The following is a 13,850-nucleotide window of genomic DNA, read 5'->3' on the forward strand; positions in this document are numbered from 1 at the left end:
CTGTGTAGCCAGGACTTCTCGTAGTCCCAGTGCTTGACAAGTTGTACCTGAACAGCTCGACACACGCTGTCCTCATTTCTCATCTCCCTGAGATGGCACCCAAGCGTTCCGGTGCTAATTGTGTTCCTTGAGGAGAGGAATTGTTTGACTCTCTTTCTTTGTCTTGTCTTGTTTTTTCTCTTATGAACTATATACTCCCCATTGGCCTGCCTTTTACTTTTCTCACTTCTACAGATAATTCTATGCTATGAAGTTAAGGGACGTGTGCACTAACATGCACTCACTCATACCTCCCAGTCTTAATTCACACTGTCTCCCTCTCACCCAGCTCTTTCTAGATAGTTGACAGAAATTTTTTTCTCTGCTCTTCTCTTGTTTTGTCCCATTTGTGGTCCAAATAGTCCTCGTTTTGGCTAATGAATGACATGGGATGACACCCTTTGGAGGAAACTATAAGCTATGAGTTTTAAAGAGAAGCCAAGACATTTTAGAGAAGCAAGGACCTTAACTTGCAGATAATTGAAGCTATCCCTTCTGATTTTGCATAAAGATCTTATCTGCTTTTGGTAACCATCCACAAAAACTACTTCCTTCACCATCAGTATTTAAGAAAACTGTAAAGTCTAAGCAATAACTCCATTTTGTTTTAAAACTATTTTTGGGACGCTTGGGTGTATCAGTCAGTTAAGTGTCTGACTCTGTTTTGGCTCGGGTCATGATCTGATGGTTTGTGAGTTTGAGGCCCTCATCAGGCTCTGCGCTCACAATGAGGAGCCTGCTTGGGATTCTCTCCCTCTCTCTCTGCCCTTCTCCTGCTTGTGCTTTCTCTCTCTTTCTCCCCTTCTCTCAAATAAATTAAAAAAACCCACAAAACTATTTTTATTCCACATGTATAGTTCATTAGGTGTTATATTATTGATTTAAGAGACTTTCATATCTTATGTGAAAATGCATTCCAAGTTCCAAGAAATGCGGTCTTTTTAAAGAACTTCAGACTGCTTAAAGTCTTAATAAAGTAAGAAATGTTTTTGTCTCCGCTGACCATAAGAGGGCAATGTAGGTACATGCATTACACTTTAAAAATCTGCTCTGTTATCTAGTGCTGCATGTGTGAAGAATTAATGTCAGTTCAGTAATTGATTTGCTTTGCTTGACTTAACTCTGGTAGTAAATAAAATTAACATTTGAATGGAAATGGTAATTGTTTCCTGTGTGATATACACTTTCCTTTATAACATGTATTTGGCACAGAATAGCCAAATCTTCTGAATTAACCATGGTAAAAAGTGTAACTTCAAAATCACTTTTAATTCCCCTTCTAGTAGATGTTTTCTTTGGGCCCCAGGTGTCTGCTCTGGAGCTCCCTGTCTGTATAACCTTGACATGATGATATAATGAGGAAGCTTTGGGCAAGGTGTGGTATCATAGTAAAGTCATACTTGGTAACATGTGGAGAAACTGTTTATGAATAAGCCAAATAAATATTTACCCCCCCCCCCTTTTCTTTTCTTTGACAATAACATTTTCCAAGTAAAGCTTTTAAAAATACTGTTTATTTTTCAGCTTAGGCCCTGAACCTTCAAAGAATTAGCAGATGGCTGAATTAAAAGGTTAAATATGCACTATCTGTCAAATAGGGCATCTTCTTTGAAGGGAATAAAACCAAAATAATTTTGAGTATTATCTTATAATATCAAGATAATAAGCTGAAAATAGTCACAAATATGGGGCTCAAATTTAGATTTCTGAGTTGTATAAACATTTGGATTTTGAACTGTGGTTTAACAGGTGAGACTGGAGAATTACTGGATTATGATCAAGGTTTAAGCTTTGGGGTGTGTAAGGAAGTGATGTAAAATAATTGATGGTATTTGAAGATTGTAGATTTGAGTGTTAGAAACAAGTAAGCGTACACCTTCAGGAAAAAATCCAAAAAGAAAATGGCTGACATCTACAAACCTCTGTTTTTGAGACGTGGTATCTATAGCACAGTGGTTAGACCATGGGCTTTGGGGCTCACCTGCTTGGATCAGGTCTTGGCTTTGCTGCTTGTTAGCTCTGGATCTAAGTCAAGTTGCTGTTCCAAAAGGCAGGGTTAACACTAGGGCCTACTTTAAAGGGTTATTGTGAGCATCGTATGAGATAATATATTTAATTGCAGAGTAAACTCTCAAGAAATATTAGCCATCCCTGTCTGTTTATTTTGAAGCACTTAAAGTGTGTTGTGTCTACAACAGCATTTTCCAAGGGAGGTGTTAGGGAAGAAGGATGTTGACTTTCCCTTTGAAGGGTGTCCTGCCTCTCGTGTCATGTGTAGCTGGGCTACAGCCATGAGTACAAACTGCTGCTGCATTTTAAATATTGCTCATTGTAATATTTGTACATTCTTCTGAACCTTTTGTAACGTGGGGAATAGTTCTTTAGAGTGTGTATATTTGGTTTCTTCGCTGTATTAAGTGGTGGTTATCTGAATTACTATTTGATTGCGGGACCCATGGGTTAAAATTTTCCTTTTATTAGGTTGAGGAACAGTGGACTAATATTACTATGCGTATGTAAAATATGAATTTAAGGTGTTACTTGCCTCATAGGCCTTTGGATGAGAAACTTATTCCGGGAAAATGCTAGACAATAGTTAATGTCTACACATTTCCATGGTATTTGCCTGCCTTATTTTTGGCTTTGATAAAAACATGCATAATCAGAGAGAATGCCCAAAGTCCCCTTTTCGCCTCTGTCCACCAATAATACCCTCACACATATTTCACATCTTCCTATTTTTGTGCAAAGGAGAACCTTTTGTAGCAAGGGGAAAGTCTGGGATTTCTTTGAGATGTGATGGCAGGAAACGTTACCCATATACCAGCAGGCTAACAGATACAGGGCCATAATTTTGTTTCTTGGAACATTTTCCATGTATGGTTAGTTGGAGGAGACTTTCAGAATATCTAATTTTGTTTCCTTTTTCTTTTCAGAAACCAACAATCTAGAACTATCTCATGGCTCAGGAACTTTTCCTTCTGGGTATTATTATAAAGATCAGTGGAGGCCCAGAAAGTTTAAGATGCGCCAGTTTAATGACCCTGACAACATTACAGAATGCTTACAAAGAAAAGTGGTGTATTTGTTTGGTGACTCAACAATCAGGCAATGGTTTGAATACCTTACTACGTTTGTTCCAGGTTGGTACTTTGCATTTTGTTTCATAATTCTTTTCCGCATGCACAAAATCAGCTTTCTTCACTCCAGTGCCCCAGGAAGGGCATCAGGTGAGGAAGTAGTTATTTCTCTGTAGGACTAAACAGGTGTCCTGACCCTGGAGAGATGTGTGATGGTTTCTGATCCATGGTGGGGTTGTGATGTATTGATGGAAGCACTGGAATTGAAGTTCATACCACTGATGAGCTGTGTGACCTTGGACATGTTATTTACTTCCCAGGGCTTTATTTCTCCATGTGCAACGGGGCAGCTGGACAGAATCACCTTATAGGTGTCTTTTACTTCTGATATTCTGGGCTATAAAACAGAGGTGGACATTTTCAGTTGTTTCTCTCCTAGTTCTGTTTAGTCAGATTTCAAGTTTAAAATAGATTTAACTGGAAGGAAGCAGCCAAACAGACTGTGGTCCATTTTAATACATCCATGCAGTATATAGCCTTTCCGGTGTCATCTGCTGGGCATTCCATTGATATGATTCTGAGATGAGCTGGCTCCTACTGAGGGAGTCTTGGTAAGTCCCAGCATTCTTAGCTTCCTGGTGTCACTGCTGGGCTCCTGGGGTGCCCTCCAGACTCGGAATAAAGCCGCACTCATTGGAAGGCCCTCCCTTATTCAAATGGGCCTTTTCCTCTTTGTGGAAGGTGTGGATGGAGTGAGGAGGAATGAATCTCAGGTAACAGTACTAAAGACCCTGCTTACAATTGAGAGAGCTGATAAATAATTCCATGGGAACTATTTTTGAGGGCTATACATGGGCAGGACTTTCCATAAAGCAAATTCCCATAGTTTGTTGTGAGTTGTTGTTGGTGTTGTGTTTCTCTTTTATTTTTTTTACACTAACCTCATTTCAGATTTAATTTTTCAAAGGAACGGAAGAAGTAGATACGGTCCCCAAAAGTGGAAAGTTAATTCCAGTTTTTGTTGTGCTTTTGTTTTTTTATTGACACAAGCATAGTTGAGTTTGGTCAATAAAGCATAAATTAAAAACTAGGAAAAGGGATATAATTTGTATGGCATAATGCTAAGCATGTTTTGATGCTGACTAGGCAGGGCCCTCCAGAAGTCTGTAGTTGTTTGTTTAAGTTCTAATGACAGAGCTCAATATTTCCGTTCATAGCAGTGATCACATTGAGTGTCATAATTATTTTCCACTGTATCCTTTGCAGATAGATTTTCACCTGATAAAGCCTTGTGCTGGTGCTTGATTTTAATCAAATGAAAAAAATGGTAGCTTGAGCTTGTTCAGTTTAAATGGAGCCAAATGCTAAGTAGTAATGATTTAGGTACGAAGATCTGGAAGAGGAGACTAGGACTGCATGGAGAGAAGAGTGAAAACTTTAACCCTTAAGAAGAATGTAGGACAATTAGGCTGTGATGTTAGTTCTTCAGAATTGGCTGTAAACTCTTTGAGAGCAAGGACTGTGACTTACCGTCTGAGCAGTGCTGGCTAGTGGCACTGCAGTGGCTGGCCCTGAATAGGTACTTAGGAAGTGTTAATGGACTTGGATTGCCAGAAGTTACTTAGTCTGTTCTCTGTAAGGCACTTGTAGGAACATTCAGGGATATGAGACAGGCCCTCTTTCCTTATGGGGCATATGCTAAGTGATGAATTTTACAGATAGGGTTTTTCAGAAGTAACAAAAGAGAAATCCTGACTGATTCCTGGGGCCTTCAGAAGACCTCAGAAGAGCTGGACTTTGAAACACAACTTAGGTAAAGGAGAGGGAAAAGTGAATTCTAACTTGTCTGCTGTCTTTGTTATTCTTGTGACAGAGACAGACATTCTGTAAGACATTAATATGATTTTCCACCCATAGGGTGAAACTGAAAGTCAAAAGAAACAGGGTTGCTTGTTTCTTTCATGTATTTCAAAAAGTATTTGGTTACTGTTACGTGTTTACTTAAAAAAGCACAAGTTATAGCCCTCATCCTGGAAGAAATAGTATTTATATGTTAGAATAGTGATGTATAAATGCCAAATTGATTTTTAGATATTTAGCAATCAGTGCCTACAGGAAGATTTCTTGACCTAATGGTTAGAAGTAAACAGGTTATTTTGCTTCTGAGGTATATAGACATACATATAGAATCTATTACTGATGGTTTAAATAATATGTTAGAATAAAGGTCCATTGAGGCCAGTGAAATAGGTATTACCTTTACAGTTGTACCTTTTTGTTGTACTTTTGTGGTACTTTTATTTAAAAAAAAAAAAACGTTCTCTTAAGCCACTAAGTAAAACATGATCATAATATATGTGCTTGTTTTGAACATTTTTATGAATTTGGATTTTCCTTGTTTCAGATTTAGTGGAGTTTAACTTGGGTAGTCCCAAGAATGTGGGTCCCTTCCTTGCGGTGGACCAGAAGCACAACATCCTGCTCAAATATCGCTGCCATGGTCCACCCATCCGTTTTACAACTGTCTTTAGCAATGAGCTTCGTTATGTGGCAAATGAGCTGAATGGCATCGTGGGAGGGAAGAACACAGTGGTTGCCATAGCTATATGGTCTCATTTCAGCACCTTCCCTTTGGAAGTGTATATCCGGCGGCTCAGGAATATCCGTCGAGCAGTGGTCCAGCTCCTGGATCGAAGCCCTAAGACTGTGATAGTCATCCGGACAGCCAATGCCCAAGAGCTGGGGCCTGAAGTGAGCCTTTTCAACAGTGACTGGTACAACTTCCAGCTGGACACCATCCTTCGGAAGATGTTCTCAGGGGTTGGAGTGTATCTTGTTGATGCCTGGGAGATGACCCTGGCTCATTATTTACCCCACAAGCTACATCCGGATGAAGTTATTGTGAAGAATCAACTGGACATGTTCTTGTCCTTTGTGTGCCCTTTGGAGACCTAGCTTGCCCTGGAAGGAACTGGAGGAATCACATTTTCTGCATTAGAGACAGTTTATGGGAGGCCCCATGGAGATATTGCTGCTACTGATATGTACAAAATTTCAGAAAGAGCTGGACTTTATATAATGATTTGTAAGGAGCTTAGAAAATGCAGGTTGCATTTATATCTACCTACAGGATTTATTCCAATCTTTACATAGCCATGGGCGAACCATTATTAACAACATCTACGCACTGTATTGCCCTTGTAACCAAAGATGCTAATGAGTGTGTTTGAATTAGCCTCTCTGGAGAGGGGAGATTACTATGCTAAAAACTGAAAAATGTTCTGACCTAAATGGTTGGTAGTGGAGTGTGTGTAGCTTATCTGGTAAGGGCAATTGTGCTTATCTGCATGAATAGCACGGTGGGTCCATCTTCAGTGTGATGAACTGATGAGGCTTATGGTTAGGGGCTCCTGTGACACACTGGAGCCTGCTGTGTCTCAGGAGTTTCTCTTGATTCACCTTTCTTGAATTACTTGAAAAGGCCAGTATCTTTGGTTAGAATTTTTTAGTGAGAACATTTACAGTGTTCTGCTTTTATCTAGAAAAGAAGCAAAAGGGGAGTACGAAAGCGGTTAATATGAAATCTGTGTGTTGCACTGATACTTGCATTGGGCGGTTGTTACTTACTTGATTCAGCTAAATTTTACATGACGAATACTTTAAAATAATCACTTTTGGAACTGGAAGGGGGAAATGTATAAATGGAAATTTATTTTTGTGTTTTGAAGTTTGAGGGTTTTAAGAATTGACTTTTATGTAAAGAACGCCATTGTTTATTATAAACTTGTACAAGTTACTTCCATCAATTTCAAGTGTTTCTTTTTTCGTTGTTAGTTTGGATCACATACCAACATTAGAAATGAAAATCTAATTAGAAGTTAGATATTGAGATCTGTAACAACTATTTCTTGATGGGGACATAAGGTACACACATTCTGTCATGCTTGGAAGTAAAAAACTGCTGTCTTAAGATACTATCAATTTTACTTGACTGTCTTTGCCTTATTAATTTTAAATGGGTTTAGGCTAGCATGGGCCATTTAGTAAGCACTCTTTTCTTTTTGAGCCAGAATGGATTACAATCTAGTTTTAGTTATCCCTAAATGGACATATGAAGAGACTGGAGAGGCTTTAGAGATGAAGACTGATGCTAAAAGCATTCTCTTAGGAGAATGGGTCGAGGAATTTGGAGTTAAGAAGTTTTTTTTAATGTTTATTTATTTTTGAGAGACAGACACACAGAGTGTGAGTGGGGAATGGGTCAAGGATTTTGGGGTTTAAAATTTTTTTTAATGTTTTTTTTTTTATTTTTGAGAGAGAGACACACACAGAATGTGAGTGGGGGAGGGTCAGAGAGCAAGAGAGACACAGAATCCAAGCAGGTTCCAGGCTCTGAGCTGTCAGCACAGAGCCCGACGCAGGGCTTGAACTCAACTGTGGGATCATGACCTGAGCCGAAGTCAGATGCTTAACTAACTGAGCCCCCCAGGAGCCCCAAGGAATTTGGAGTTTTAACTTAAAGAGTGTAGGGGCGCTTGGGTGGCTCAGTCATTAAGCATCTGACTTTGGCTAGGGTCAGGTTCATGAGTTCGTGCCCCACATCAGGTGAGCTTGAGGCCTGCTTCAGGGGAGCCCTGCTTCTCTCTCTCTCCATACCCCTCATGGGATTCTCTCTCTCTGCTCCTTGATCACTTGCGCTCTCTCTCAAAAACAAACAGACAGACAAAAACAAAAAAACTTCCTTTCTTAGACTTAAGGGCCATCTTCAAATTTGTAAAATATATATATGGGGAAAAATATTTTTAAATTATTTTGAGGCTAAGGCTCACCAACAAGTAGTTAAACATATTAAGATTGCTTAATTTTAATGGTCTTTAAGCTTTAGTGTCTGAGAATCGCCTGGACTATTTGATAAAAATACAGGATGCCTCTGGGAACTGTGGAATCAGACTTTGCTACAAGCATCCAGTGATTTTGATGCAATGACAGTATTCTACACTTTGAGAAATACCAACTAAGGGAAGAAGGAAGATAGAACTAAGGAAATAATGTTGCTTGTCTATTATTTCCTGGGCATAATCCCTAACATTTAATCCTGATCACCATCTAGTAGTGTAGGTGATATTAGGTACATTTTATAGATGAACTTGAGTTTGGATTTGAACAAAGGTATGTGAGAGTGCATAGCCCTTTGCAACTACAACTTGTTGGACTTTTGTAAAGAGAGATGTTCTTTTTCATATAAGGACTTTTGAACATTTTCTAAAAGATTGCTGGAGGAGGCTGAGGCATCATCTTCCCAGGAGAATTTCAATTTCTACTGCCTCTCCAGGGCTTTGGAGTGACATTTCTTGTTTGTGCAAGTGGTTTCTTGTGACCTCGTCCAGCTTCTATTACTTTTTGATTTAGTTATAAAAGGTCCTAAAGATTTGATGACATAGTTTCTTGATGTATTCTAATTCACTTTGTGCCTTTTCTAATTTGTCTTTCTATACTCTGGTGTGGAAGTTTAAAAAAAAATGCCTAAGTGTGGAGTTTGGAATATTACCTAAATCTTTCTCAGAACAATTAGATACAGTATTTTAATTTCTTCTGAAAAGTGTATTTTAGGCTAGTACCACACAGTTGTAAATATTAGCATGCCAGCAAAATAATATAGTTTTATATATTTTCCATTATAAATATAAAGGACATCATTGTTTTTAGAAACTAAAATCTAGACAAAGAAAATCTATGCAAAGAATCTATAATTCTATCATCTGAATGTGGTACGCATTAGCATTTTGGTATATTTTCTTCCTGTTTTTTTTTTTTTTTTTAATTTTTTTTTTTCAACGTTTTTATTTATTTTTGGGACAGAGAGAGACAGAGCATGAACGGGGGAGGGGCAGAGAGAGAGGGAGACACAGAATCGGAAACAGGCTCCAGGCTCTGAGCCATCAGCCCAGAGCCCGACGCGGGGCTCGAACTCACGGACCGCGAGATCGTGACCTGGCTGAAGTCGGACGCTTAACCGACTGCGCCACCCAGGCGCCCCTCTTCCTGTTTTTTTTAAAACCACATAGCTATAAACACAGATAATATGTAATTTGTATCTGTGTTTTTTTATTTAGCATACAAATATTTTTCTGTGTTAAATAGTCTTCATAACTGAGTTATAAAAGTCTGCCCAACAGTTTAGCTAATGATACCATTATTTACATAAGTCGGCCATTATGGTTGGGCATTTAGGTTTAAAATAAAATATTAAGGGGTGCCTGGGTGGCTCAGTTGGTTGAGCATCGGACTTTGGCTCAGGTCATGATTTCATGGTTTGTGGGTTTGAGCCCTGTGTCGGGCTCTGTGCTGACAGCTCAGAGCCTGGAGCCTGCTTTGGATTCTGTGTCTTCCTCTCTCTTTGCCCTTACTCCGCTCACACTCTGTCTCTGTCTCTCTCTCTCTCAAAAATAAACATTAAATTTTTTTTTTAAAATAAAATATTAAAATGGGCTTATATGTAATTTCTTTGGATTAAATGTCATATAGGTTAAAATTCATATGGATTTTTATTTTGGAATGACAGCATTAATTTCGCTTAGTGGATCTCCTCATTTTCTAGAACTCGATTGATTTGATGCTATTTGTGAAAGGAAGAATCCATAATTAGGCCCTTCTATGCAAATTATATTTTTTAGAAGTTACCTTATTAAGGGTAACCTTTCATTAGCAATACAAAACAGACCTTTGGTGTTCTGGTATGATCCATTTTACCATTCTGAACAACCACTATTTTATTAAATACCAGTTGACTAACACTTCTGGGGTTTCAGGTATTAAGTTTCAGATTGATACATTGGGGTGCTTAAGAATATATGGTAAACCTTGACATATCCATGTTACATGCCAGAGGTGAGTCTGTTTCTGGGCCCTATTAAAGGAAAAAGTTATTACTGAGAGAGGCACAGGGAAATTAACACCCCACCCCCCAAAAAGAGTGCTCAGCTTTACCTTTGGGTTAATTCAGTTTATTAACAGTAGCTAGTTGCTCATGCTAGAAATTCCACTTCTTAAAAAAATTTTGTTAATGTTTTTATTTATTTTTGAGAGAGAGACAGTGCAAGCAGGGGATGAGCAGAGACAGAGAGGGAGACACAGACTCAGAAGCAGGCTCCAGGATCTGAGCTGTCAGCAGAGAGCCTCACACTGGCCTCCAACTAGAAATTCCACTTTAAATGTATTCATTCTCTTGTGTTAAACATTCTCTTCAGTTTAGGTCTCGAGTGCAGTTCTCAGTGCCCTTGGAATGCCTGACTGTTCAATGTACACTAAACACGATTTTGAAGGTGTTCTTTTTCTCTTTGAAAGTGAGACCACAGTCCCTGAGTACGAGGAGCACCTAGGAATTGTGGGAAGCTGGGGTGGTGGTGGCGGTGGAAGATAAAAGAGTTGCTGCAGGCGGAAGTTTATGGGATACAAAAGGTAGAAGGGCAGAAAGTGAACTTTCTAATCTGTGTCTTGAAAATGCAATTACATTTTAACTGTTTTAAAAAGTGTGAATTTAAGTATAATATTTTCCTTTTATAATATTCTCCATCAAATGAGAAGAAGTCAGACTTCTTTGAAGAATGGCCTTCTGTTAAAGTTGTAAGGACCTTCTGGTGTTCAGCTCCAGATGCCGATTCCTATCGGAGAATCAGACATTTCCTGTCTAATTATAAAGCTGGATCGGAACTGTAACACTGCTGGGGGGAAGGGGCGGGAAGCAGTGCAGGGAGTAGTTGTTAAGTGTCCCAGAAGGAAAAGGAGTCACAGTGAAACCAAATGTTATAGGCAAAATCCTTTAAGTGTTGTGCAATAGTTCATTCTCTGTTCAACCCACTCTAATCCCCCTGCCCCTGCGCCGGTGAAACTAACGTGATCTTCTTGTTACAGACCCACTGCTTTATAGATGTCTCACATTGTCCCAGATTGTCCTTTGTCTTTGAAGGCACGCGATCGCTCTACTACTTTTTGATTGCCATATTTTGAAAAGCTGTGTCGTAGAAAGTATCTACCTGCTCCCAACCTCTCCCCCGCGTCTTGAAGCCACGCAGAGAAAGCTAAATAAGAAGAGGTGAATCAAATGAGGGGGGCAACGCTAATGCCCGGTGTGGATTCATTGAGAATTTAAAAAGGTATCCCTAAGAAAAATGTTTTGTTTTAGATTTGCTTCTGATTCCTCCGCGGGATTCCAGTCCAGCTCTTGGAGCCGGCCCTCTCGGGGAATGTCCGGGACTCGGGTCGGTACCTTTTTGGCTTGGGAATTTCCAGTATGCAGAAAAAAATCCACAAACCTAGTCCTCGTTGCCCCCTCCCCGCCTCCTCAGCCCCTCCTCTGTGCCCACGCAACCTTTCGAACGACAGTCTGTATTCTGTATTTTAGAAAATAGGTCCTTAGCTTTCCCCGCCCCCATTTAGAGTGATGAACAGAAAGCTGACGCTATAAAGGGGGACAGGGAGAGGGGCTGGCCTCTTCTTGCCATGAGGTCAGACGCTGAGTTTTAGAGAAAAAGGCTGCTTAACTGCTGCTGCTTATCATGTAACCTCAAAAGGAAACTGATCATCTTTCTCATGCTCTCACGTACTTGGGTTATTATCGCTGATTACAGCTGGAAACAATTGATTTGCCTTTACGTATTTCTATGACTTGGCTCTTCAAACACAAAGGTATATTTTTATTATTTGATATTTGGTATGAAAAACTATCTTAAATGCTAAGCTTTTACTTTTCTTTTCCCATATTCAGATTCTTTCCTTTGAAATCAGTCTCTGATACTGGGGTGAGCATACTTGTTTTGGGGCAAAATATTGGGGAGCAGGTTTTTGGGGAAAGGAAATCAAGGATGTTTCTATAGCTTGGTAATGGCCATGAATCACATCTGTTTGCCTTGAAAGCTCAGGAAGGACTAAGATGCTGGTGGAGGAGATAAATAGGATGCCTGATGGAAGCGTCATAGATCTGATGTAACAATTTATCTTTAGTCTGTGATGTTGGACTATGATACCCCAAGGCAGAAATCTCCCAGGAGGTTTGAGTGTGGATTTAGAAGTGTGTTTTCTCATTTAAGCCCTCATTAACTCTTATGTTAACCCTGTAAAATTAAAGAAAAGTATTACAAGACCATTTTATGAATGAAGGAAAGCCTGAACTTTGTTGACCTGGCTGGACCCCCAGATTTATAACAATCTGTATAAAGAATTTGAAGGAATTTTGTGTGAATAAAACACATTTCTAGGTAGGGTGGATTAGAGATTCTCTCCACCGGGATTAGTGGATCAGTAAACTGGCCATCAGGTGGGTGTGTCCCAAAGTGCATGACATTTATTATGTACATTTAAGCACTTGATAATATATATTCCCCTACTTTAAATCTGCCTTCGAAAGAAATACATTATCTGGGCAGGTGAAATATATTTTGCCTCTCTCACATAGTAGGTTGTTTAGACAATAAAAGGAGAGAAACATTTGCAAGGCTTATTCACTACCCTCAGCAATCTCTGATAGAGGAGCGGATGGAGCTCACAGATCATCTAAATACGCAGATAATCCTGAATCTTTATTTGGCTTCAGGATACAATGTATGATCCACCATCCACTCTCCATTTTGCTTAGTCACAGTTGGGCAGGGTGCTGGGGAAGAACCTTGGGACCACAGAAGAGTCAGTCTGGGGTGAGTCGCACAAGAAATCAATGCATGGCACGTACAATGTCGAATGTTTCACAGCATACTATCTAGCATGGAGATGGTGACCATGGTCAGCGTAATTTAGTTGCTCAGATGCAGACTATTCCTTACTGAGGAAATGGAGGCAAACTTTTCTCATTCTGTTTTGTCCTGAAAGAAGTCCTGCTCTCAGAAAGCAAAAGAAACCCTCTCAGAAGGTGAAGAGCCAATGGAGATCACTACTGAGGGGGAAGATTTTCTATTATTCTGAGACCCACAATGAATTGTTCCTGAGAAAACCATTCTCTTTGGCTTATAGCTGACTGATCTGGTGGCCTCTTGATTTCTCCCCCACAGGTTAACAGGAAGATCAGGAGGCTGAACTTTGACCTTTTGGCTTTCTTGGCCTGATGATGAACGCCTGAGGGTGAGAAAGGCAGATATTCCTAACCTAGTGGGGTGTAGATGTTACCTTGGCCTTGGCTGATGTAGTTGAAAAGGGCAGTGGGATGTTTTCTAAAATTTATAAGATTCTTAGATATCTTAAATCAGTCATTTTTTGAATTTGCCTCAAGGTTACTGTGAATTTTACTTATAGGCATTTTACTGTGATTTCTTGTGAACTAAGGCTTTTTGGTGGTTTAGTACGCTTTTCACCTATTTGAATTTCCACTATTTTCTATGAGAGGAGGACACAACGCATACGTCTAATAGGGGAATTCAGCTCTCTGCTGACTGGCAGTTTCGGAGTTATGTAATCTTTAACAGGCTCAGAGAGCATTATGCCTCCTATGGTTTTGGTGAAGCCACTCATTAAAGCTAGCATATGTGGTTTCTGATTAAAGCACTTCCTGTTCCTTTAATTTGTGACTGTGAGGTAAAACACTTTCCTTCCAAATTTAGCAGATGAAAATATTTTACTGCTCCTTTGGGGTAGTTAGTAATAGGGAATTAACATTTATGAAACATTTGTCTTGGAAGTTGACCACCAAGATCTCATTTAGCCTTCATAATGGCATCTGAGGTAGACATAATTAGCTTTACTTTT

The 13,850-nt window shown here is 39.5% G+C and overlaps 2 protein-coding genes across 4 annotated transcripts in view; both read left to right on the plus strand.

Moving 5' to 3' along the window:
* NXPE3 (neurexophilin and PC-esterase domain family member 3) overlaps positions 1–7,096 on the plus strand; it is a 49,293-nt gene extending 42,197 nt beyond the window's left edge. For all 3 annotated transcript variants that reach the window (XM_045501881.1, XM_045501880.1, XM_045501879.1), the window contains 2 exons: positions 2,976–3,182; positions 5,524–7,096. In XM_045501881.1, the coding sequence (XP_045357837.1) occupies positions 2,976–3,182; positions 5,524–6,074 (758 nt within the window). In that variant the 3' untranslated portion in view covers positions 6,075–7,096. The remainder of the gene's footprint in view (positions 1–2,975; positions 3,183–5,523) is intronic.
* Positions 7,097–9,687: 2,591 nt separating this feature from the next.
* The window catches only part of NFKBIZ (NFKB inhibitor zeta), a 30,457-nt gene continuing 26,294 nt past the window's right edge, over positions 9,688–13,850 (plus strand). The window contains exons 1-2 of the mRNA XM_045501883.1: positions 9,688–11,804; positions 13,160–13,229. The gene's annotated coding sequence lies outside the window, so the exon portion shown is untranslated. The remainder of the gene's footprint in view (positions 11,805–13,159; positions 13,230–13,850) is intronic.

Source organism: Leopardus geoffroyi, chromosome C2 (genome assembly GCF_018350155.1).
Source record: "Leopardus geoffroyi isolate Oge1 chromosome C2, O.geoffroyi_Oge1_pat1.0, whole genome shotgun sequence".
Taxonomy (NCBI): Eukaryota; Metazoa; Chordata; class Mammalia; order Carnivora; family Felidae; genus Leopardus; species Leopardus geoffroyi.